Source organism: Trichomonas vaginalis, chromosome III (genome assembly GCF_026262505.1).
Source record: "Trichomonas vaginalis G3 chromosome III, whole genome shotgun sequence".
In the NCBI taxonomy this organism is placed as follows: Eukaryota; Parabasalia; order Trichomonadida; family Trichomonadidae; genus Trichomonas; species Trichomonas vaginalis.
Window position 1 is genome coordinate 6,059,350 of NC_067205.1, and position 22,737 is coordinate 6,082,086.

Genomic DNA, 22,737 nt, shown 5'->3' on the forward strand with positions numbered 1-22,737 from the left:
TGGAATACCTTCTAAAGTATAAAGTCTTGCTATAGCGGATGGATATAATGAAACAGCGTCGAAATCAGCAATGAGTTTCTTTTCGCTCTTTTGTTTAATGTTATCTGACAACATACATCTTCCACCTTGAATACAGCGTGAAATAAATTCTCTTGGTTTATTTGAGAGGTCATATAAATTTCCATTCGGGAAGTACACTCTGTTCTCAAACAATTTGTTAGCAATAGAACAAATACTAACGTAGTCATAAACGTTTAAATCAAATTCTTTCAATATGTCATTGCGGAACTTAACAAAACCTTCTCTTAAAATTCTTACATCTTGTTTGCAATAAAATGTGCTATACTTTTCTAAGTCGAAGTGGTTCTCATCTATTCTGCAACCTTTGATGGAATCTATGTTCTTCATGAACGTATCTGCATCCTTGACAAACTTACATGCTTCAGAAATGACACCAGTTCTGTTGTCATTTGCTAACAAAACACTGCTGTAGTAGTTATATGGAAATACTTCTTTCGGTCCTGTTTGTAAGTTAAACATAGCAGGAAATAGTTTAAGTTTCTTATTTATAACACTGTAAGAGTCTTTTATAATAATTGCCCTTCCTTTATATAAGCCAGTTATTTGCATTGTTCGTGAACCTTTAATGATGGGAGTTCCTTTCACTTCTGTCATGTGTCTTAAGATGAAGTTTATATCATAACTGAGGTTATGGAAATATATTAAACTCTTGTCAGGAAGTCGTTCCAAAAATTCTGTTGCACAGTTCTGACCCCAAATGCTTTCACTCACTGAACCATCTTCACTGTCGTAACATATGTTAAAAGCTTTATGAAAGCCGTCTGTGCTGCACTCAAAGTCAGCAAAGAAAACGTGCTCAGGAATGAACTTGCACTTATTTTTATTTACTTCTTTTGACTCTGCTTTCTTCTTCAGTTGTACACAATACTTTGGAGCATATGTCAAATCTTTAAATGGTGCAAGGTTCTGTTTATATAAGTCAGTCGTATATGTGAAAAGTTCTCCATAAGAAATAGGTTCGAAATATTTGCACTCCCACAATGTTTTCATAACATCCCATAGCGGTGTAGTTCTATCATAACGAACTACATATTTGTTCTCTCTCTTTGTATATATTTTCATCTGTTTTTCAATGTTCATTCCACCACAAGCTTTGAGAATTTCTATATAGTTGCGAATGAAATATGTTGTCATTGGTAATCTTTCGTTTAGCATGTAGTGGTCTTCAACAAGAAGTAAGTCAATAGTTCTAACAGTTTCACATTCTTTTGGTATGTATCTCTTTATTTCATTATGTCTTGAGTCATTGAAATAACCAATGGTAACATTAAATGCTATACCTGTTGAATCGGAAATTTCTTGTACTTTACTTTGAGGAAAGTCTCTAACACGAATGACTTCTCTCATGTGGTCAATAGTTTCTTCATCTACTCCAGCCTGAATGCAAGCATAAACGAAACAATTGTCTTCTGTCATAAGTGCTGCAGTTCTTTTGTTCAGTTCATTGAAGATTTGGTAGCGTTCAAGATTTATAGGTAATGTGCAAAGATACTTCCAGAACTGACCGCTTCTCTTCTTATAAAACTTCTTTTCACCATTATCTTTCCAAAAGCTTTCTATAAGTGCTGGGTTTCCTGTTTGCTTAAGAGCTTCCAAAATGGCTTTCTGGTCATTTGTCAGTGTGCTTTCATCTCTATATGGTCTCTTTTTTGGTTTGCCTTTCTTTACATCTGACATCGTTAAGCCTTCATATTCTGTTAAATCATACATCTTTATTTCGGTAAGATTCTTTATGTTTGTCAAGAAGAAGTCATAGTGCATTTCAACAATACCTGCAGCATTTGCTTCTATCTCTGATATAAAGTTCTCCTTCAAGAGCTGATGTAGTAGTGTTCCAATATTATTGAGGTTTAACGTAGAACATTCATACTTTCCACCAAGTTTATGACATACCATCCATCTTTGTTGTGAGTTTATTTTAATTTTCTCTAAGAGTCTCATGAAAACCTTACCGAAATGTTTGTGTAAGTAGTCTCTGTTTGGTTCATCTAAAGCTTCGATGTTAAAGTCAATGAGTCTATTGCCTGACTTCACATTTCTCTTCCTATTCTCTTCATCTTTCTTTAACCATCTCTCACCTTCTTTTGGTTTGTCGTCAATGGAACGAATGACATCGTTAGCTTTGCGAACTTGTTCTATAGCGCTCTTAAACATCTCTCTTCTCTGTTGTTTCAGTGTGTCGTCTCTTCTTCTTGTTTCACCAACGTTTGCATTTGTTATGTCAAACATCTCTTGACGAACATCATGTGAAAGAGCTTTACGAGTATGACCAACGTTTGCATTTGTTATGTCAAACATCTCTTGACGAACATCATGAAAGAGCTTTACGAGTATGACCAACGTTTGCATTTGTTATGTCAAACATCTCTTGACGAACATCATGTGAAAGAGCTTTACGAGTATGACCAACGTTCGCATTTGTTATGTCAAACATCTCTTGACGAACATCATGAGGTATTGAACGTCTATGATATAAGTCAATAGCAACGTCATTTAAAGGAAAAGTTTTGTTATTAATGAACTCATGAATTCTATCATAACTTATTGCACCATTATAGTCTTTAATGAAGTCAGTGAGTGCTTTTTTGTTTGTTGCGTAATGCTTTGCAACATCTATATTAGCTTCTGTAAGAAGTTGTTTTATTTCCGAGTGTTCTAACTTAGACAACTTCCGATACATCTTTAGTAGGAAATAAAAAAAATATTTTTGAAAAAATTAGATTAGATTTTTTTAAGTTATTTTTCAAAATAATTTAATATTTTTATTTTAATGAAACACATGCAAGATTGCAAGTTCTTTTCATACAATGCTCTCGCTAATGCCATCAAGAATGAGTTCAATAATGCTTCAAAGTTAATGTTATCTTTAACAAGAAGTTTGTGAAAGAATCTAAGTTTGGTCAGTATGTCAGACCATTAGCTATCGTCATTGACCGCAAACGTTATACTTCACAAGAGTTAGCAGTAGTTTTGAAACAAAAGAGTTTCTTCGTGAATGTCAAAGATACTCATTATACTGTCATAAAGAACTCTAACATTGACTTCTTCAGTATTGCTATGAATCTTTCCGAACAGAAAGAATATAAGAAGGGTGAAACAAATGTGAAATATTATCCTTCATCTCTGAAGACAATAACGAACAAAGATGTTATACAGAAATTCTTACCAAAGGTTGAAGAAGCTTCAATTGACATTGACGAAGGAAGTGAAATGGTTGAAGAAATTGACCCTGAAGCTATTTAAGCAAAAATATATTTTTGGTTAGTCTTCATATGGATATTTTACAACAATTCCCCAATGTATAAACTTTTCATACGCTTTTTCATAAGCTTTATATACCTTCAGAAATTTTGCATAATCTTTAGAAGCATTTAGATATTGTTTAAATGCTTTGTATGTCTTCATAAATTTTGCATAATCTTTTACATGCTGTTCGTTCTCCTCTTCTGTCATGAGTTCCGAATATTCTAAATTCATGTTCTTTCATATGAGATAAAATTTTATAAAAAAAATAAAATTAGCTTAGATTTTCATTCTTCCTCTTTGAAGTTATCGAAATACTCTGTTATTTTTTCCTTTAACAATGGTAAGTCTTCTTTGAATGTAAGTATTGTACAACCTTTGATGTTATAGTGTGTTTGAGGAAGAGTATTTTTGACAATTTCCTTTATTTGCTCATTCGGTGTCATTGAAATCGGTAAGTTTTCACGATAGAACCAGTTTCTGTCAGATTTGTAAATCTTAGCAAGGTCATAAAAGCTTTTGTTGTTTCTTCTGACTAAATGCAACATAACCATATCTCTGTCTTCTTCATTTTCCATCTCTTCAGTATAAATCATATACTTATAGTTCTTTTCCTTTCCTTTTGGTACTGAACGCGGTATTCTTTTCTGTATGCTTTTGTCTTTGGATTCAATGACTTCATCTTTTGCTTGAAGTTTCTTTTCCATCTGTTCGCGTTCTTGTCTGTGAATTTCGTCAAGAAGTTTACAGACATACCAAGCATAACGAGGCGAAGCCCACATTGCAACAGCATTTACAAGAAGTCTATGTACATAATATCCTCTTAAATTTATTGGCAAATTTTTACGATTTTCATGTGTTTTATGCATGGCCGATAAAAGTCGGTCTAGAGAAATTTCACTGTTTTCATGAGTTTTAGGCGACCCTGAAGGAAGTCGGTCTCGCTGTTCTTCACTGTTTTCAGAAAAAAGTCGGTCTCGCTGTGCTTCACTCAAAAGTTCTTGTGTGCTTTGGTTTTTGAACCAATCGTCTGCGTGTTTAGTGTCTGGAGCAAAACATGCAGTCAAAATACTTTGCATTTGGTACATATCGTCTTTGACCGAACGAATGAGACGGAGTTGTTTGTTATACTGTATGTACTCATATTCTTCATTTATGGCTTCATGAACGATAGCAATTGTTGTGTTCTCTGATGTTGTCATTACTGTCTTTACATACAAAATAAAAAAATAAATAAAAATAAAATTAGCGTTATTTTTTCTGAGATAAACACTATTTCTTCACAACATTAAATTTTATCCTGTATGAAATGACTTTAAAAAGATTATTGACTGACTTCGAATACTATCTCATTGACGCACTGACAGACCCTCAAAACTGTGTTGAAAGTTCTTTAAGCTTTAAGATTGAAGGTACGACGCATTTTGTCTTCACTTACGTATTGAAAGAATATGACCGTTATCATAACGAAGTGAATCAAACACTAATAAAATTTGTAGATAAAAAATTGGTTAACAATGAATATTTTAAACGTGAAGACCCAAACACTGCTGGAGATGATGAAGAATACAGACAAGCTATTGAAAAAAATAACGCAAGATTAGATGCAATAGAAAAGAATTTTAATGAATGTCTTACAAACACGTATGAATATCTTATGCGGTGGGAAGCTAGATGGAAATAAATTTACGTCAAATATGCAATTTATAAAATCTTATGTCGACAGGCTACGTAGCACAGTGGTCTAAGGTGGTGTTATGGAGGGGTCAGAGTCTGTGGTTCGAACCGCGACAGCGCCGTATTTTCTTATTTTCTTTGTTTGTCTTGTTTGTCGTGAATAAAAAGTGTCATAAAAGTGCTCTATCTTCCACGGGAATAAATAAAAAATTTACTTTATTTCTTCTTTATTTCTTTGTTCCCGTGGAAGAAGGGTTTTGCTGTTTTTTCTCAGCCGAAATCAATGATTTTTTCATTTTTGGAATCCTTAGCGAATGAGGAATCTTTTCTCTCGTGGAAGCTTTGAACAAAAATATAATTTAGGTGAAGAGGTGAGATCTCACCTGTTTTTTCACCTCTTTTTTCACCCCTTGAACTTTTTATAACATTCGGTCATAACTTCATCAATTTCATTTAAATCACGATTTAAAAACTCATTGACTTCATCTTCAACCGTGTCATCTTGTAATAAGAATATTTTCTTTAGTTTCATGTCAACATCCCGAACAGCACAAAGGATAAAATCATATTCATTTCTTCCGTTAAACATACTTTTTCTTTCTCGTTCATCGTTAAATAAATTATTGAAAATATAAACAGCGGTGTAAAAGTTATGTACTGTGTTAAATGTTGAAGCTTCACCTATTTTAGATTTTAGGATTCTTTTAGTAAGTAAATTGTTATCGTTCTTTCTCTTTTCCTTATCGTTCATGTCGAATCTGTCGAACCACATATCCTGTATTTCATCGAATTTACGAACTATAGAATCCGTCATTTCCCTGGTTAATGAGGGGTAATCATTATTAATTTTTTCATATAATTTGTCCATATGATTTTCATCGACGTTTCCGGAAAGCATTTAATTAAAGCAAAAATATATTTTAGGTGAAGAGGTGAGATCTCACCTGTTTTTTCACCTCTTTTTTCACCCCAGTTTTTTCACAAGCGTTTTACATGAATTGTACGATGTATATTTGAAATCCTAAACAATTTCGTAGCTTCTATTTCTTCTGTCAGTATGTCAAAAGTTTTAACAATACCGAAGGTTTCTTTATACTTCTTCTTGACGTCAGATAGAAGGAAATCTTCTGCTGTTGGATAGTTTTTGTTCAGAAATTCTAACATGTTCATTTTATCTTCTGCTGGCTTTTCTGCTTCTTTCTTTAAGTCTGCATAGTCGTTTCTCATTCTTTCTATCTCTTTGACTGAGTAGTTATATTTCCTAATTGCTGCCTTACATTTTGAACATTGCGGGTTCATTTTTGCGTTATACATTGAAATAAAACCAGCTAAAACAACTAAGGCGTCAATTGCTCTCTTCATCTCAAACATAGCGGGTCTTATTTGTTTGTTCCATACTTTGCCTCTTCTATCTTTATCTCTTATTTCCCAAACACATTTTGCAACTAATGAAACAAAGTTATCGTAGGTCTTAAACTCCTCAGATTTATATATGTCAGAAATGTTTTTATATACCATGTCGCAATCTTTGTCCATAACCTTATGGTTGCAATGAAAACCAAGGAATTCATAATTTACTTTACGTATGAACTTCTTTATTTCTACTGAGTCAGTTGCTTTGACTTCTATTTCGTCGAATTCAGGAATAGTGAGTTTTTGTTGTTGGATTTCAGGCAATTTGGGTAAATGGTCAATAATGTCCTGCATTTCATAAAGATATTCTTCATTTTCTTCATCTTTCGCACTACAGTCTAAATTACTTGTTAAAAGTTCTTGCTTTATCTTCTGGATTTTTGTTTCGAAAGTATATGAAGAAGGAATGAAGTTTTTCATCTCTACTAACATTGACGTAGGATTCATGACTAACGAGTTTGGTGCTGTTGTTGTGGACAGAGTCCCGCCGTTCGCGGCTTGAATTGTTGTTGTGCCGATTGTTGAAATCATATCTTTTACAAAATAAAAAAATAAAAAAATAAAACTAACTTTATTTTTTCTATCTTAAGGAAATTCATGAAAATTCACGAGACCCAAAGGGTCTGAGCCGCTAAGCGGTGAGGGTGAAAAAACAGGTGAGATCTCACCTCTTCACCTAAATTATATTTTTTGGTGAATTCAATAAAAATAAATGGTTCATTTACTCACAATATTTTTTTACAAAACGACCCCAAACTTTTAACTTCTTTTCAGCTTCAAATGCTATCTTAGCGAGTTCATATTCTCTAAATTCTCTCTTTAAATCTTCTGTTCCCATTGGTCTAGTTCGTATGGAGAATCTCTATAACCATAATATATCTCACGTTCATGTTCTAATTGTTTTTCAACTACATTTTTCCAACTTTTCTTCGAACAAAGGTTTAGCATTCTCCACTGTATCTTCGAGTTTCTTCTTCATCTAACTTCTCATGAACTTTCCTTGTCTATGGAGTCCATAATATCTTTGACATATAAATGCATACTTTACAGAGCACCATTCAGCAACAAAATGAACGAGGTCAGCATGTATGTAAATACCTTTGAATTCATTCATAACGCCCTTAGTAAGCTCATAAAATGCTTGTTTTGAGGTTGAGCCACTTTTGGCTCGACCGTATTCTTTCAACCAAAACTCAAGAATTTCCTGCATTTTAGCACTATTGAGAAATCTGTTTAAATGGTTTAACTTTCTGCTTCTCTCTTGCCATCTTTGTTGCATTAATGTAACCATCCTTGTCTCTACGTAAGACTTCAATACCGTTATAAGTGCCTTTTGTGAATGTTTCACCATTAGATTTGTTCGTGAATGTTTTTGCTTCGACTGACATTATTGTCTTTACATACAAAATAAAAAATAAAAATAATTTTAAAACTAACTTTATTTTTTCTATCTTAAGGAAATTCATGAAAATTCACGAGACCCAAAGGGTCTGAGCCGCTAAGCGGTGAGGGTGAGAAAACAGGTGAAAAAACAGGTGAGATCTCACCTCTTCACCTAAATTATATTTTTGGTGTAAATTTATGACAAAAATAAATGGTACCATTAATGATATCATGACTGTTCTCATTCATGTCTGATTTACATCTAATGAAAAAGTTTAGAAGAATTTTCTTATTCTTTCTGGCATATTTTTGTCTTTCCAGTACTCCCGCTCTAATGGTCCCAGATGTGTTGGCTTCGACTCTCTCAAGTTCTTAGATGGTATAACATCTTCAACGCCTCCTTCATATCTTACTTTATAAGTGTCATCGTTTGTGTTATAGCCAAGTATTTCAATAACCACTCCTCGCTTTGCTTCGTCAATGGTTTCAGCAAGTTTGCCATTACTACTTTCGACTAATTTATGTCGAGGATAAAACGCAATAGAGTCGTCGGCAGCTTTTATAAGATATCCATTACCTTGCGTAGAGTCTACAATATAATAATTTCGACTTAACCTTAAGCGTTTCTTTGTCAACGGTTTGTCGTCAAGAACTACACGAACTTTTGTACCAGGAATGAGGGTAAATTGTGTTGAATTTCTGATATTTTGTGTTTGGCTTCGTTTCTTTTGTATATACTTTTCTTCTTGTTGTTGTGTCATTGAATTTGGTGTATGTCCTGTTGTAGAATGTGTTGAGGAATTATAATACTTCGAGAAAATGTTTCATTGTTTCTTCGGTAAAGTCTCGCTCTTGTTTAAATCTCTGAGAGTCCTTATGAAGCGGTTTATGATGCCGAGTATGTTATGGTTATGGTCTTCAGTAGTGTAGTGAGTTATGTTATGCTTAATGAGAAATTCTGTGATTTCATTGCTGAGGTATGCACTGTCTTGGTCTGATGTTAAAGTACTTGGGTTATGTTCTGCTACAAAAGTAAAACTCTTAACACTTCACGAGTTCCTTTATTTTTCATTGGATATGCATATGCTTTACGAGTGTTAACATTTATGAAGATGAGGAATGGTTTATGTCCTCCTTTTCTGCTTTGAATGAGAGTGTCAAATTGGTATGCGTCAGGAGCGTTGGAGTAAATTGGTAAAAAGTAGTCGTAAGGGTTTATTTTTGTTTGATGTACAACATTTTTGTCAAGAACCTTTTCACTTCAAGCTCTGTTAGTAAATCCCGCTCTTTGCAGCTTCATTGAACTTCTTAAATGACCTCCATGGATGTTGTTCGAATACTTCTTTCAAGCTCATTTATGTAAAGTTAAAGAGTTTAACCAACTCGTATCCAAGCGTGCATTGTTATATAAGGAGGCATATAATCTTTTCCATTACCTGCTGGGTCTGTAATACCAGCTACAACATGTGTATGATTTCCTGCGGTTCCACAGAAATACCTGTGGCTTGAATCTACTGGTCAGTTGAAATATTATCTACATTCCCTGTCTATCCGAACCCGCTGCAAGATTTGTATAACCTCTTTTTGTTATTGAATGTGAATGGTTTCCTTCCACAGATGTTCTTCCACTGAACCTATGCATATGTGAAGGAAGGTTTTCATACCTATTTTCTTTGAACCTCCCATCTTCATTGACTGCGTATTAGTGTAGAATGGAAAACTGTCAACTATTTCATACCATCTACCACCAAATAAAGTGTTTGGATTTATTGGATTCATAGACGTATAAACAGCTCCTATAGGATATATTAAATCATATATGCTCATAACTCTATAAACATATCTAAAGAACTTATGTCATTAAATACCATTTGAATGTATCTCCCGGATGAAATGTTGCATTTGTTCCACTTTTATAATGTAATGTTAGTTCAATAGAATTATCCAAGAAAAATTCAAAAGTATCTGGTTGAAGACCTCTAACAAATTCAAATGGAGTTGCTGGTTCACCATTTATAATTTCTGTTGTAAATGTCATTGTATCTGGTTTCGAAAATTTCTTTGTTAGTTCTGCATCCACATAAGTTTTATCTGCTTTCTTATCTAACATTGTTGGTAGTTCATGTGCTTCAAAGTTTCTGGCATGACTTTCAATGTTCCTGCAACTCTTATCTAAACTGTTAAGAGTATCTTTTACGCTTGTACTTGGATTTTCTAATGTGCACTTGAACCAAGGTCAAGTTCAATATTATGTCGTCTGCTCTAACAGTAGTGAAGGATTTATGTGTATGGTTCTTGTCAGCTTTACTGTCTAATGTAGCTTGAAGTTCATTTATATCGGAGATGTTGTGTTTATGAGATTTCAAAACTTTGTTCGTTGCTTCGAGTTCAACTTTGTCAGCTTTACGTTTAAATAGCATCTTCAAACGTTATTTTTGCCTTAACTCTCAAAGTAAATCTTGGTTCAACTAATACCCGTTAACATTGAAAGTAGAGGCATAAATTTCACCGGTATAACCAAATGCTTCTGGTGCTTTAGCTACATCATACTGTAAGCAGTACAGCTTATGTCATAACCTTTAGCACGAATGTATTTATATCTTTTCATTAACATTTTTTGTCTTCGCTTCATCACTTCGTGTTAAATATCCATGATAGTCCGTTATAATCTGTTCATCTGAACTTATATAATGAACATGGTTCTTGTCCGCTTTACTATTTAATGTAGCTTGAAGTTCATTTATATCGGAGATGTTGTGTTTATGAGATTTCAAAACTTTGTTCATTGCGTCAAGTTCATTTTTGTCCGCTTTACTATTTAATGTAGCTTGAAGTTCATTTATATCGGAGATATTGTGTTTATGTTCTTTATCTGCTTTTCGGTAATTTCTCTTCTATCTCATTTATTTCAAGTTCATGCCTACCACCACCTCCCGAAGAAGTATTTTTCTTCAGCTCTTGAAGAACGTCCACTTCGCCATCTTTAGTGTCAATAATGAGACTTTGTGTTAAAACCTTTCCTGTCTTAATGGATGTTTGTAAAACTTCTTCTTCACCGTGTTCGGGGTCATGGTCGTCATCATATCTTGTGAAATCAGAGATGTTGTCATACATTAAGCATATCTGTCTCAAAAAGTTCTGCTATTTGAAACTGGAACGAAAGATATACAGAACTTTCATCATCTCCTAAAGTCAAGTCTGCTTTCTTAAGTATTTCTTGAATGTATGCAATGAGAACAGAGTACCTTGAAAATATTCGAACAATATTTCATTAGCTGTTGGTTTTGGTGGTTCTTCTGGAGTTTCTGTTGTTTTCAGTTCCTTCTGTAGGTTTGTTGGAGTTTCTGCATCTCTTGACTTCAATGCTCTTGCTCTCAAAGACCTAAATGTTAGAGCACCAGGTTTTACAAAGGACTTTATAAATGCTTTAATAGTTCCTGGTAAGTTATTGTTAGCATTAAGTAAGTTCCTTATGCTTCCATCATGTACATCCATAGCACTATGTAAAAAATCTATACTTTTCTTGTAGTCAGCAATAGACTGACTGTGATTTTTTAAAGATTTGTCAATACCTTTAAGCCAATCTTCATGCATGTCTGATACTGAGCCAAGAATATCATTTGCTTCCTTTAGTGTATTTTGTGCTTCTCGTAAAGTATCCAATCCCGTACGTGCATTGTTTGCTATACGTCTTACAGTATCTATTTGACTCCTTGTTTCTTGCATCCAACCAGATAAAGTTTTAATAGTATCCGAACCATTTGAAATGAAGTTCAAAGCATTTTTAACGTCATTTAAAACTTCTTCACCAAGTACCGCCCATATCTTTCCGATTTGGTATTGAAGAACTCCATATGAAGCAGCTGTTAAACCAGTATTTATAAGGTCCCATATCCATGATTTAGCAGTTTTTCCATCCTTTCCATCCTTTCCATCCAAACCGTTTTCGCCTTGAGGTCCTTGTATTCCTTGTATTCCTTGAGGTCCTTGAGGTCCGGTGTCACCCTTCTCTCCTTTCAGTTCATCTTTATGTTCGTTATAATATTCTAATGTCATAAGGTGTACATCATTACTGCTACCAGCAACGCCGAGAATTTGTTTCTCATTCATGACTAAATTCTTTAGGCATTTAATGTTGTCGTCAAATCGAAAGCTCTTTAACAATTCAATGAGAACATTTAATACTTTCACTAATGAGGCATCTACTGTAGAATTTATATATTGCACCGTTCCATCATTTATAATAGGAACTTTGCTTGTTGTAATGAATGGGTCATAAGTGTTAAAAGTATCGAAATCAATGACTTTTTTAGTTTTTCCATCGTCAATGACTAAATCATTGCCTTCAATGGTTAAAGTTGAGTTTTCGTTTACTAGTTCATGTGCTCTTCTTGCTTCATTTGTTTCATACGCATATGCAGCAATAGTCATATTTTAATGAGAATAAAATGTTGTTCTATTTGCAAAGTACAGACCCAAACGAATATGGAACAGTAAAGCTTCAAACAAACTTAGGTCTACAGAATGAAGCACTTGCTTTCAGAGTTGTTGACTTCAATACTATCGCAACTTTTGTCATAACAGATGAAACAGATTTCATGAAGTTTGAAATAGATGGAAAGAAGCACGAAATAAGATTTCACAATAATGTAGAATATAAGATGGAAACATTAGCTGGAGTGTTAAATGCTCTCATAAATACTACAATAAACAAGGATAACGAAGAAAACTTAATGAATGTTAAACTTATTGCAGGAGTTTTGAAGTTCAGTTATGCAAAGGAGTTTAAGATAACACGAATGAGTCATAGAGTTCAATTGCTTCTGGGAGCATACCATATATGACATTTCCTTTGAAAAGTGTTGACAAAACGATTGAGATGAAATCTGTTCCATACGTATGTTATGGTAATTGTTTATACATTGAGTCAAAAATAGCTAATGTCACAGGTATTTCAGGAGTTAATAGTAAAGGTTCAGTAGAATATAAATCTTTCTGTTATGCAGTCAATTCAATGTTCATTCCAAACGTTCCTGTCATAGCAACTCATTTAGGTAAATGGGTTCGCATTAGTCCTCATAATTTGAAAGACATGCAATTCAGACTTGTTGACTTTCAAGGCGAGCCTGTAGAACTGAAGGCACCAGTGCGAATGACTGTTGAAGTTGACTTTTTAGAAAATATTAAATGCAACAGCTTACAAGAGAACTCAGAGCTAAAAATATAAAGTATGAATGTTATGTATTAGGTCATGAACTTTGGTTATTGCTGTTTGATGAAACAAATGAGTTAGTTATGTCAGTCAAGAGAACAGAAAAAGGCGTCAAAGGCGCCGAGCGCAAAGCGCTATATTGTGTTAGTGAAAACTGCACCAAGTCAATAAGATTAGGTTTGCATTATGAAGATGAGTTCGATACTGTTGAAGAAGTTTTGGACAGATATTACAAATTGCTTTAATTTACTAAAACATATTTCAAGCAAAGTTTATATTCTGTTGAAAGTTTTGTATACTCGTTCGAATATTTATACTTAAACTCAACTCCTGTAGTTCCTGGTGTTTCAATGATGCGGATGTTACCTATTTTCATGAATGGTGGCGTTTGACCACAGCATTCGATTTCAGGGTCGAGATAGTCAATGACACATTGCTTTCCTGTTATTCGTGAGATAACATTTTCAAGGTCCTCCTTTGTTAGAATTATTTGGTTCTTGCTTATAAGATTTGTCAAAAGCTTCTTATCGTCTTTGAGTAAAATTGTTTGGTATAACTGAAGAAGGTAATGGTCTACGTTATCTGAAGGATTTGTTTGAACATTTATGTAAGGATTGTCGTTGGCTTCTCTTGAAAGAATTTGGTCCAGTGGTGGATACTCTAACTTAACATCTGATGTAGCGTTAGCGTTTGAAGCTGAGTTTAAATTCACGGATTTCAGTTCTGGTTCTGGTTCTTTCAAACACTCCGAACTATAGTTCTTTATGACAATATTGTTTGTCGTTCGTGAGTCAACATTTGATGTTGGTTCAATTGGAACATTAACGGCACCAGCTAAGATGGATTTGCTTCTCATTTCATATAGAATAAAAACCTTTTATATGTATGAAATGAACAATACACTCGACAAGGGTTTGAATGTAAAGCTAACGAATGAAAATATTGTTGAATTCACTGAGACAGGAGCTGTGTATAAAGATGTAGAACTACTGAACAAAAGAGCTAAGGGAAGAAGCAGGAACATGAACAAAGGGTGGAAGCCTATAAAAATTTATGTCAATGATGGCTCAGGAGGTTCAAACATAAAGTATGCAGAAAGTTATAGAGTTTATGCTCTCAAAGGTGAAAAGCCTTCATTTAAGAACAGCTATTCTAACACATATCCTCAAAAGTTAACAGATGGAGAAGTGGATGATATGAATGACAGCAAAAATATTAACAGAAATGGCGACAGAGATGCATGGAATTTGTTTACCATCAGTCAATTGAAGGTTAAACTTTAAAACAATGTTGGTCGTTCCCATGGAATATTTTTGACTTTAATGGTATTAGTCATGATATGAATCTCAAGGTATGAACGAGGAGAGATGAGAGACTTATATGCTTCCCAAATTTCTTCAAAAGGTAATGTTATACCTGACTGTTTCCAAATGAGTTCAATATCATAACGTGAGAAACCTTGAAAGATAACGAAGTCAGTTATGAGACGTTTTATGTTTAAAGCTAAAAACCTCCATGTTTGCATAAGTATTGCTACAGTTAAATGGTAATGTCTGACTTTAGTAATGATATTAGCTAATGGTGAGTCTGGTTTTGACACTAAACCTTTTCCGGCGAAGTCGTCGCAAACTAACAAAGTATTTGAAGGATATTTTTTGAAGGGGTATTTTGAAAGTTTTGATAGAATGTAGTTTGTAAGTCGTTTCATATCGTAAACTCCTGAGTATTGACGTAAGTGGTGTTTGTCAATAATTCTTTCCATCTCCTCAGAAGTCTTTTGCATTCCTGACTGTATAAATTCAACGATGGCATAATATTTTCTCTTACGTCGAATGTAACGTTGAAGAAATTCAATGAGTTCACTGTCTGGAACTTTAACGACAGAGGCTTGAACTTTTGACATAAATGTTTTCGCTGTTGAATCCATAGAGTCTGAAGTTGCTGATATAATGATTTGGTCATAGTAAGAGTCGTTTCCTAAACGCTCTGTTATGAGTATATGACGAATTAAATTAAATGTCTTACCTGAACCCATCTTTCCACAATAGAAATACACACCATTTGAACAGAACTCATAATCTTTACTGAAAGGAAGAATAAGAGAAGAGTTAAGTTTGTCTGTAGTTTCATTCATGTCTTCATCTACGTCATGTATTAAATGCTTCATTTTATCTCCATTAAAAATGCAAGTCAGAAATATTCAGAACATAGCACCGAGTCTAACTGACAAGAGTATAAAGATATACTATGAACACGTTATGATGAAACCAACCAAAATTCAAGAAAGTCAGTATACTTATGAATATCCAAGGCACTGGGTAGAGTATGTAGGAGGTGAGAAAGCTATTGAAATCAGACAGGTTCGAAGTATTCCAGCAGGAAGAACAATATTATTGAAGAACTTTAATGTTTTGAGATATAATGATGAAACAAAGAAGCAAGATAGTTTTCCTGTTGCTGTGTATGTGAACCTAGACACAGGAGATGACATGAAAGTTTTTAACACAAAGCTTCAAATGGTAGTGAGAGAACAACTGACTGTGGAAGGACATCCATTACCTTCAGAAGTTACCATAGTATATAATTTTGAAACAAACTCAATAGATTTTAAAGTCATCTCTGCAAAGAAGTCAGGTTTTACATTTAATGAAGCAGATGTATATTCGAATGAAAACTTCAAAGCTATTGCATGGTTAGATAATGACGATTGCTTTAAGAAAATATTTAAATTCAGTGACTCAAAGATGTCAATAGATGACCTTCGTGGAATGTTACCATCGACGTTTACAGTTGAAGGCTCAGCAGGATTGCTTACAAGATTGTCAATTGGTGGTATTTGGTCTCGTGAGAACATTGTTATAAAATCCAGTATAAGTGAATTTGCTGAAGAATCTATATTATGTCTTTCAAACTACATGTATTCGCCACCGAAGCATTATAGTATAACAAACTTTGTCAGTAAGTTTAACATAAGACTTGTCGAACCTTCTTCAATGAAAGATGTTGTGCTACCTAAAGATGGAAAGGATGGACTCATTATTGAGATGATTTTAATAGCATATTAAATGAGCTTGTTCTTGAAGGTCATTCATGATGAAATAACTGTTGTAGAAGATGTTAGCAATTGTTCAGACATTTTGAAGCGTATAGATGATATAAGAAATAAGTTAGATAGACCGCAAAGCGGTGAGGGCGAAGCCCGTGAGAACGCTTATGTTTCATTGACTTTCTCCAGTAACGAGAACTTTTATGAGATAATATTGAAGAGAGATGATTTTAATATGGTGTAAATGGTAGCTTGGGCAGTTTTAGGCGCAATGGGAACAAAAGCATTAGCATTTGGAGCAAAAGCACTTGGAGCTTATGACGCAGTAAATAAAATGAGTGGAGGAAGGGTTTCGAAGACATTAGATGCAAATAAAGGGAAGATTGGAGGCTGGGTTGCAAAGAAGTTAAGATTAAATAAAATAGGGCTCATAAATAAAGCATCCAATTTGGTTGCGACTGAGTCAGAAAATGCTTTAGGAAAGGACGACGAGTTTGCAAAACACGCAAAAGACTTTAATGACCAGATGAAAGGTGAAACAATGCATTTAAATAGAGTCGATGGAACTCTTCCTCCACCAGTAGTTCTTCCGTATGGTCCCTATGGAATGTATGGAAACCCTTATGAACGACCATTTGACCCATTGACTGGTGGAAGTAACTGGTATCATTACGGACGAAGAAGAAAGACAGTCAAGTTGGAGACAGACGTGAAGAAAGCAACTAAAAAAAAATATAAAACCAAAAATAATTGTTATAATTTAAATGAAGAAGTAATTTAAAACGATTTTATTTATGATCAAATTTTATATATTTTTTTGGATCAAATCCATTTTAATAGAATTTATATACTATTCATCTATTAGTAAACACTACCGTATATTATTTTTTAAGCTATCTTATTTTTTGAACTTTTATTCAAATCTTTGGTCGCAAGAAGAATTGCATGATAAATAAAAACATTTAATCAAAGTCAATTTTATTTTTCATATTCAAATGGACTGAGTGTTAACATTTAACATTTTTTGCTAATTGTCGTCAAAAATTAGGCGTAAAGCAAAAATTGATATTTCATATGGTTTTATGATAGATAAGCATTATATTCCCACTCATTATATTCGTAAATTTTGAGGTTTATCCTTCGCTTTTAAGATCATTGATTTTGATTTTTATATAAAATAGTTATATATTAGAAAATAATATGAGTTTATGTGATATTATTTTTCAGAAGATTTTGTGTTCTTCTTCAAAATTTTATTTTTTTATTAAAAAGAATCTTTACAAAATATACATTTACTTTAATTAATATTTAAAAACGTGCTCTATCAAAAGTTCCAAAAATTCAATATTTTAGCTTTTCTGAGGTGTCACTTTTGATGAATTTCTGTTTATAACATCACTAATATGCTATAAAATGTCGTGGGCTTTTTTGATAATAAATAGTTTTACCGGTCAAAGTTGAAATTTGTCAAAATACCGAATTCTCAGATAAGATGAACTATAATGGTAATACTCAGTTTAAATATACTATACTATAGTGTATTACATAATGATATTATATACTTAAATAAAAGTATCAAAAACTCATATTGGTGGAGATATTAAAACTTTTAAAATTGAGAGGGTGGGACCGGAGCCTTAATAGGGGGCTCCAATCCAAGGTCAACAAGTGATGGCCAGGTTAAAACTGATGGAAGCGGGGGAAAACAGAACGAAGGTGGCAAGATGGGTCCTTCTTCAAAGGGCGGATGGTGGAATACAGCCACCTCAAGCTATGGAAAATTTGAAAAGGGAGGTGATGCATTAGGCGATAATCTTTGTGCTGGACTGGTGGTGGAGGTTGGTATGGAGGTGGATCAGGCAATTATCTTAATGGAGCTGGTGGTGGAGGTTCTGGATTTATTTTAACTCTTGATTCTTTTTCTTACGTTCCACCTGGATGTCTCCTTGATCAAAATTACTTCATGACAAATTGCACTTTACGATCTGGAAACGAACAATTTATATCGCCAACAGGACAAGTTGTGACAGGAAATCAAGGAAACGGTTTTATTAGAATTACTAAATTATCTAATTTTACGCAAAATGTTAAATATCAAATAATATAGGGTGTCCAAAGGTGCGTTTAGCACAGCGCTCTATATGAGACTATTAAAGGAGATATATGCTGATTATAAATATATAATAAAAAATATGAATATATGTATATGATGAGTATGTTGTATTTTGGCGCCATGCCGGGATATAAAATGAATTTTGAGACAAGAGGCGGTTTCGCGGGAAATTTTGGCGGGATTTTTTTCATTTTTTTAATGAATCATAAAGAAAACATCCTCGCTCTTGCAAAAAAATGCAAAGACTGTAAAAAAATCTACGAGACATTGGTAAAATGCTTCGGTATGGATGCTCCTAGCTATTCCACTGTAACGTATCATGTTAGGATGTATCACTTCATGAACAAAAAGGCGCCCATCATAAAAATTGACAAAAAATCGCCGGATCAAAGAAAAATCAAAGCAATTCTTCAAGCGCTAGATGACGACCCAAGAGCATCACTCAGAAGGATAGAGGAGATGACAAAGATACCACGTACAACAGTCAGTTATTATCTGCACAATTATTTGAACTACAAACTAGCGTATACACGTTGGGTTCCGCACAACCTTAATTCAGTTCAAAAAAAAATCTAGAGTCCAATCTTCGAAAGAGCTCCTCTCTATATTGGGTGCGTATCAATCCAAGAAGTTTCGCTTTTTAGTAACAGGGGACGAGTCTTGGTTTCAATATGCAACAGAAGCCAAAATCATGTGGATCCCGAAGGATGAAAATCCGCAAACATTCCCGAAGAAAAAATTGACACACCAATGATGATGTTGTCGGTTTTTTGGGGCGTGAATGGCATCATCGCAATTGATATTCTTCAAAAACCTAATACGATGAATGCTCAGTATCTAATTGACAATGTTCTTACTCAAATTATCAATTCTGATGAGTTTGAGAAATCCAAACAACAAAAACAAAAGTTTGCAATTCATTTTGATAATTCAAGAGTTCACAAAAGTCATAAGGTAATGAATTACTTGGTGGAAAACAATGTCAAAGTTGTTCCAAACCCAATTTATTCACCTGATATTGCACCCTCTGACTTTTATTTATTCGGCACGCTAAAAAAGAGAGCTGAAGGACGCGAATTCGCGAGTCCAGATGATCTTGAAAATTTTGTAAGAGAGCAATTTGAGCAATTTTCTCATGATGATTTAAAGCGTGTCTTTCAAGCCTGGATCGATCGCTGCGAACGCGTGATTGAATCCGATGGTGATTATATTTAAATAAACTTTATATATATGTAACTTGTTTATTTCTATTCGCAGTATTCAGGTTTGTGCTAAACACACCTTTGGACACCCTATATCATGCTATATTTTTAATTCCTATTTTTTAATGTTTATATCTCCTTTGACAGTTTTTGAGATTTCTGATTCTTTTTAAATTGTAAAACCATCATTTTCTAACCTAATGATGCTTATCCTTTCCGATCAATTATGTTAAGAAATTTACATAGATAGATCATTCATATTGCGCAATTTTGCCAAAAATGTGACACTGATAATTGAAGTTGAATACTGTTATAAAAAATAATGCAAACATTGGATCTTCAGAGTTGATTCAAACTTGGGTTTTCTTACAAGTGCAAAAAATGCGCAAAAACGATTATTTTACATTCAAACTGCGCAATATTTGAGCGTTTAAAAATCTATCCGCGTAAAGTAGTCAAAAGATGTAAGCGTTTTTTTTTCAAATGCGCAAAATATGCGCAGATTCAATTTTAAATAATCTTTTTTGCGCATTTTTTCCACCCCCATGTAAAACCCCAAAACTTCAGAATTTTTTACGGGTAGTATTGTACTTTTTTATCGATATCCGCTGAACATTTTTTGAAGTTCAAACATATTTATTTTTTAATTTGATGTCAAAAAATTAAGATAATGTCAGAAAGTCGTAAATTCACCCTTAACATTCTTTTTATTCATTTCTAGCATAACAATATAAAATATAATATATGAATAAGATATTGTAAATCATATGGATTATTCACGTTAGAACATATTTCATAAAATGGAAATTTCTTTAATACCCTAAAATCGAGGAATTGTATCCAAAGATCCACTTGGGTTACGCCTTTATAAATGGTGCCAGTGTGACCACAATATGGTCCTGGAATTTGATTATTCGAAATTGGCCAATAAGTATTAATCATACCATTGAAAGCATGTGTTGCATCCTTAGTTGATTCTGGACAATCATCATTAATAAAATGAATTGAAACATCTTTTGCTTGATTTGCATATAATGGAAAGTTTGATTGATTAAAATAATAATAATCGTGAGGTAATTCTTTCTCATAACGAAGTAAAATGTTGTATTTCGAGTTAATTTTGAATGTTGAATCAATAAATCCCATGACACTAATGTTGTAAACGAAAACAATAAAAACGGTTTGACAGAAAAGTAACACTTTACATGGCAAAAAATAGAGCCTTACTTTTGAGATACTTGAGATTGAAACTGAATCTTATGAGGCGGTGATCTTGAATCACTACCTCATAAGGTTCAGTTTCATATAAAATTTGTTGCAATTTGTTATTCTTTTGCAATTATTTCTTATAAGATTTTACATCTTTTAGCGGGGAATGTTTGTTATCATGTATATATTATAAATATCTACACGATAACGAACATTCCTCGCTAAATTGCTGAGAAACTTTGAGGAAATGTCGAACAATTTCCTCAAAGTTTCTCAGATTTATATAGATCACTAGAGTCCCCTAGGCACTAATTCTGGTTCAGTACCTAGGAGGCTCTAGTTCTCTAACGAACTGATAAAATGTTTTTAAATTTTTGGATATTGCTACCTGTGAAGCACTGACTTCAAGTCAGTACCTCACAGGTAGCAATTACATTGAAAGATGGGAGAAACTTTGTCCGAATGTTAAACTATTCGGACAAAGTTTCTCCCATTTGTAGTGGAGATGGAAGGCTTTGAGGTATATTATATTAATGTATACCCCAAAGCCTTCCATCTCCACTTGAAAGTTCCAAAACTTTGGGTTAATAGTTTGCAATTAACCCAAAGTTTGGACACTTTCTAGAAGGAATTGGAGGGTAAGAGATATACATTCATATGGTATATCTCTTACCCTCCAATTCCGTCTTAAAATGGGAGAAACTTTGTCCGAATGTTAAACTATTCGGACAAAGTTTCTCCCATTTTTGAAGGAATTGGAGGCTATGAGATACTGATGCAATGTCAGTAACTCATGGCTTCCAATTCCTTCCTAAAACTCATAAAAGTGGACATTACATGCATATAAAATTTGACATGTAAAGTCCACTTTTTGTGAGCGGGGATTTGACGGAGTCAAATCCCCTTTTTCGTTTACGAGACTAAAGATGTTTTTAGATTTTGTGTAGACAAGTTGTTGAAATGCAACTTCTTTATCCTTAGAAAAAAATGTACTGCCACTGATGTCATGATGAAAGATCCTAACCCATAGAAATCCATCAATATTTAAGATATCATAATTATGATATCTATAAATATGCGATAAAACTTATTAGAAATAATATTTGAATTTTGTCAATATTTTTTTATCCAACATTGGTGCAATGTCACGATATGGATAAAATGCACACATTTGCACACATTTTGACACTTTTCTGACAAGCATCATTCAAATTTGAAGAAAAACCTCTAAATTTCATTCAAATTTCTGTCAAAATGTGTGCAAAATTGAAATAGGCACACATTTTGACATACGATTATTTATATACGTTATTTTAATGGTTTCAGAGAAATCTTCGTTACACATTATTGAAGATTACTCAATATTTAAGTGAATGACTCACTACCACCTGTTTAGAAAAATGGTAGCAAAAAATCCAAATGTCACATATATTATTTCTTATTTCATACAAATAAACTTACAATTATAACCTCAACTTGTTTGCAAAGCAGAAACTCAATATAAGCAATCGATCAGTAGTGTATTTAAAAGTCGAATTTAAATTTAAAAATTTATAATCTTATTTCGGAACCAAATAGTATAAATTTAGGACAAAAAGCTACGTGGTGTTGATAACAACTATTAAAATTCAAATATTACTACCATGAACAATACAATGGCTCATATTGATAATTGATAAACGTGCATATAAATTGCATATATCATCAATGTCATTAAGTAAAATACATGTATATAAATAGATTAGAAATATTTTTCGGTTAGAATTAAAATCTATGTAATAAAAAATAAGTTATAAAAATAAATACTGAATTTTTATTTGTAATATAAACTGCTACAATATGCTAGTGTGTACAAATGTATTTGTCGTATTGATTTGAAAGATCTTCAACGTATCATGCTGAACCGTTGGGAAAAATTGAATACCCGAGGTTCAGCATACATATAAAAATGAAAGACTTAGAGCCTAGGGTTAAGCAGGAAGATAGAGGGTACATATGAGATTATCCTCAGTAACTCTCAGGCAAATCTGAGTTTTTGGTCAGATATATAAGATTATTGTGAACGAAAAATTATCTAATATAGGCCTAATTGTCATGTGCGCATATAGACATATGTATATATTATATGTTTCTTGTGTTATTATAGGTTAAATCCATA

The 22,737-nt window shown here is 33.3% G+C and overlaps 11 protein-coding genes and 4 pseudogenes across 15 annotated transcripts, besides 7 other annotated features; 5 read left to right on the forward strand and 10 right to left on the reverse strand.

Moving 5' to 3' along the window:
• Positions 1-16,071: part of a mobile genetic element that runs on past the window's edge.
• TVAGG3_0650240 (organellar and viral DNA polymerase type B) lies at positions 807-1,791 on the reverse strand (the record flags this gene model as incomplete). Its single annotated transcript, XM_051241599.1, has 1 exon — positions 807-1,791. A coding segment is annotated over one exon (985 nt), but the record flags the coding sequence as incomplete, so codon positions are not given.
• TVAGG3_0650250 lies at positions 1,854-2,761 on the reverse strand (annotated as a pseudogene). Its single transcript has one exon. A coding segment is annotated over exon 1 (908 nt).
• Positions 3,647-4,526, reverse strand: TVAGG3_0650260 (KilA, N-terminal/APSES-type HTH, DNA-binding family; the record flags this gene model as incomplete). Its single annotated transcript, XM_051241600.1, has 1 exon — positions 3,647-4,526. A coding segment is annotated over one exon (880 nt), but the record flags the coding sequence as incomplete, so codon positions are not given.
• On the forward strand, positions 4,634-5,008 carry TVAGG3_0650270 (uncharacterized protein; the record flags this gene model as incomplete). The annotated part of the gene is made up of 1 exon (XM_051241601.1): positions 4,634-5,008. One exon carries the CDS (start codon positions 4,634-4,636, stop codon positions 5,006-5,008), a length of 375 nt encoding a protein of 124 aa, XP_051088188.1.
• On the reverse strand, positions 5,405-5,815 carry TVAGG3_0650280 (uncharacterized protein; the record flags this gene model as incomplete). Its single annotated transcript, XM_051241602.1, has 1 exon — positions 5,405-5,815. One exon carries the CDS (start codon positions 5,813-5,815, stop codon positions 5,405-5,407), a length of 411 nt encoding a protein of 136 aa, XP_051088189.1.
• Positions 5,980-6,372, reverse strand: TVAGG3_0650290 (organellar and viral DNA polymerase type B; the record flags this gene model as incomplete). Its single annotated transcript, XM_001297415.2, has 1 exon — positions 5,980-6,372. The coding sequence occupies one exon, from the start codon at positions 6,370-6,372 to the stop codon at positions 5,980-5,982; it is 393 nt and encodes a 130-aa protein (XP_001297416.2).
• TVAGG3_0650300 (organellar and viral DNA polymerase type B) lies at positions 6,440-6,945 on the reverse strand (the record flags this gene model as incomplete). The annotated part of the gene is made up of 1 exon (XM_001297416.2): positions 6,440-6,945. A coding segment is annotated over one exon (506 nt), but the record flags the coding sequence as incomplete, so codon positions are not given.
• TVAGG3_0650310 lies at positions 7,301-7,802 on the reverse strand (annotated as a pseudogene). The gene has a single exon. A coding segment is annotated over exon 1 (502 nt).
• Positions 8,073-8,558, reverse strand: TVAGG3_0650320 (integrase core domain containing protein family; the record flags this gene model as incomplete). The annotated part of the gene is made up of 1 exon (XM_051241603.1): positions 8,073-8,558. The coding sequence occupies one exon, from the start codon at positions 8,556-8,558 to the stop codon at positions 8,073-8,075; it is 486 nt and encodes a 161-aa protein (XP_051088190.1).
• Positions 10,972-12,228, reverse strand: TVAGG3_0650330 (annotated as a pseudogene). Its single transcript has one exon. A coding segment is annotated over exon 1 (1,257 nt).
• TVAGG3_0650340 (uncharacterized protein) lies at positions 12,677-13,024 on the forward strand (the record flags this gene model as incomplete). Its single annotated transcript, XM_051241604.1, has 1 exon — positions 12,677-13,024. One exon carries the CDS (start codon positions 12,677-12,679, stop codon positions 13,022-13,024), a length of 348 nt encoding a protein of 115 aa, XP_051088191.1.
• TVAGG3_0650350 (uncharacterized protein) lies at positions 13,251-13,865 on the reverse strand (the record flags this gene model as incomplete). Its single annotated transcript, XM_051241605.1, has 1 exon — positions 13,251-13,865. One exon carries the CDS (start codon positions 13,863-13,865, stop codon positions 13,251-13,253), a length of 615 nt encoding a protein of 204 aa, XP_051088192.1.
• TVAGG3_0650360 (uncharacterized protein) lies at positions 15,268-15,861 on the forward strand (the record flags this gene model as incomplete). The annotated part of the gene is made up of 1 exon (XM_051241606.1): positions 15,268-15,861. A coding segment is annotated over one exon (594 nt), but the record flags the coding sequence as incomplete, so codon positions are not given.
• Positions 16,072-16,299: 228 nt separating the features above from the next.
• Positions 16,300-16,836, forward strand: TVAGG3_0650370 (protein of unknown function, DUF4107 family; the record flags this gene model as incomplete). Its single annotated transcript, XM_001315781.1, has 1 exon — positions 16,300-16,836. The coding sequence occupies one exon, from the start codon at positions 16,300-16,302 to the stop codon at positions 16,834-16,836; it is 537 nt and encodes a 178-aa protein (XP_001315816.1).
• A 576-nt stretch (positions 16,837-17,412) lies between these two features.
• Positions 17,413-17,450: a mobile genetic element.
• A 197-nt stretch (positions 17,451-17,647) lies between these two features.
• Positions 17,648-17,692: a mobile genetic element.
• A 467-nt stretch (positions 17,693-18,159) lies between these two features.
• Positions 18,160-19,463: a mobile genetic element.
• TVAGG3_0650410 lies at positions 18,256-19,383 on the forward strand (annotated as a pseudogene). The gene has a single exon. A coding segment is annotated over exon 1 (1,128 nt).
• Positions 19,464-20,036: 573 nt separating the features above from the next.
• Positions 20,037-20,069: a mobile genetic element.
• Positions 20,070-20,523: 454 nt separating this feature from the next.
• Positions 20,524-21,499: a mobile genetic element.
• A 243-nt stretch (positions 21,500-21,742) lies between these two features.
• Positions 21,743-22,469: a mobile genetic element.
• Between the last annotated feature and the right edge of the window lie 268 nt (positions 22,470-22,737).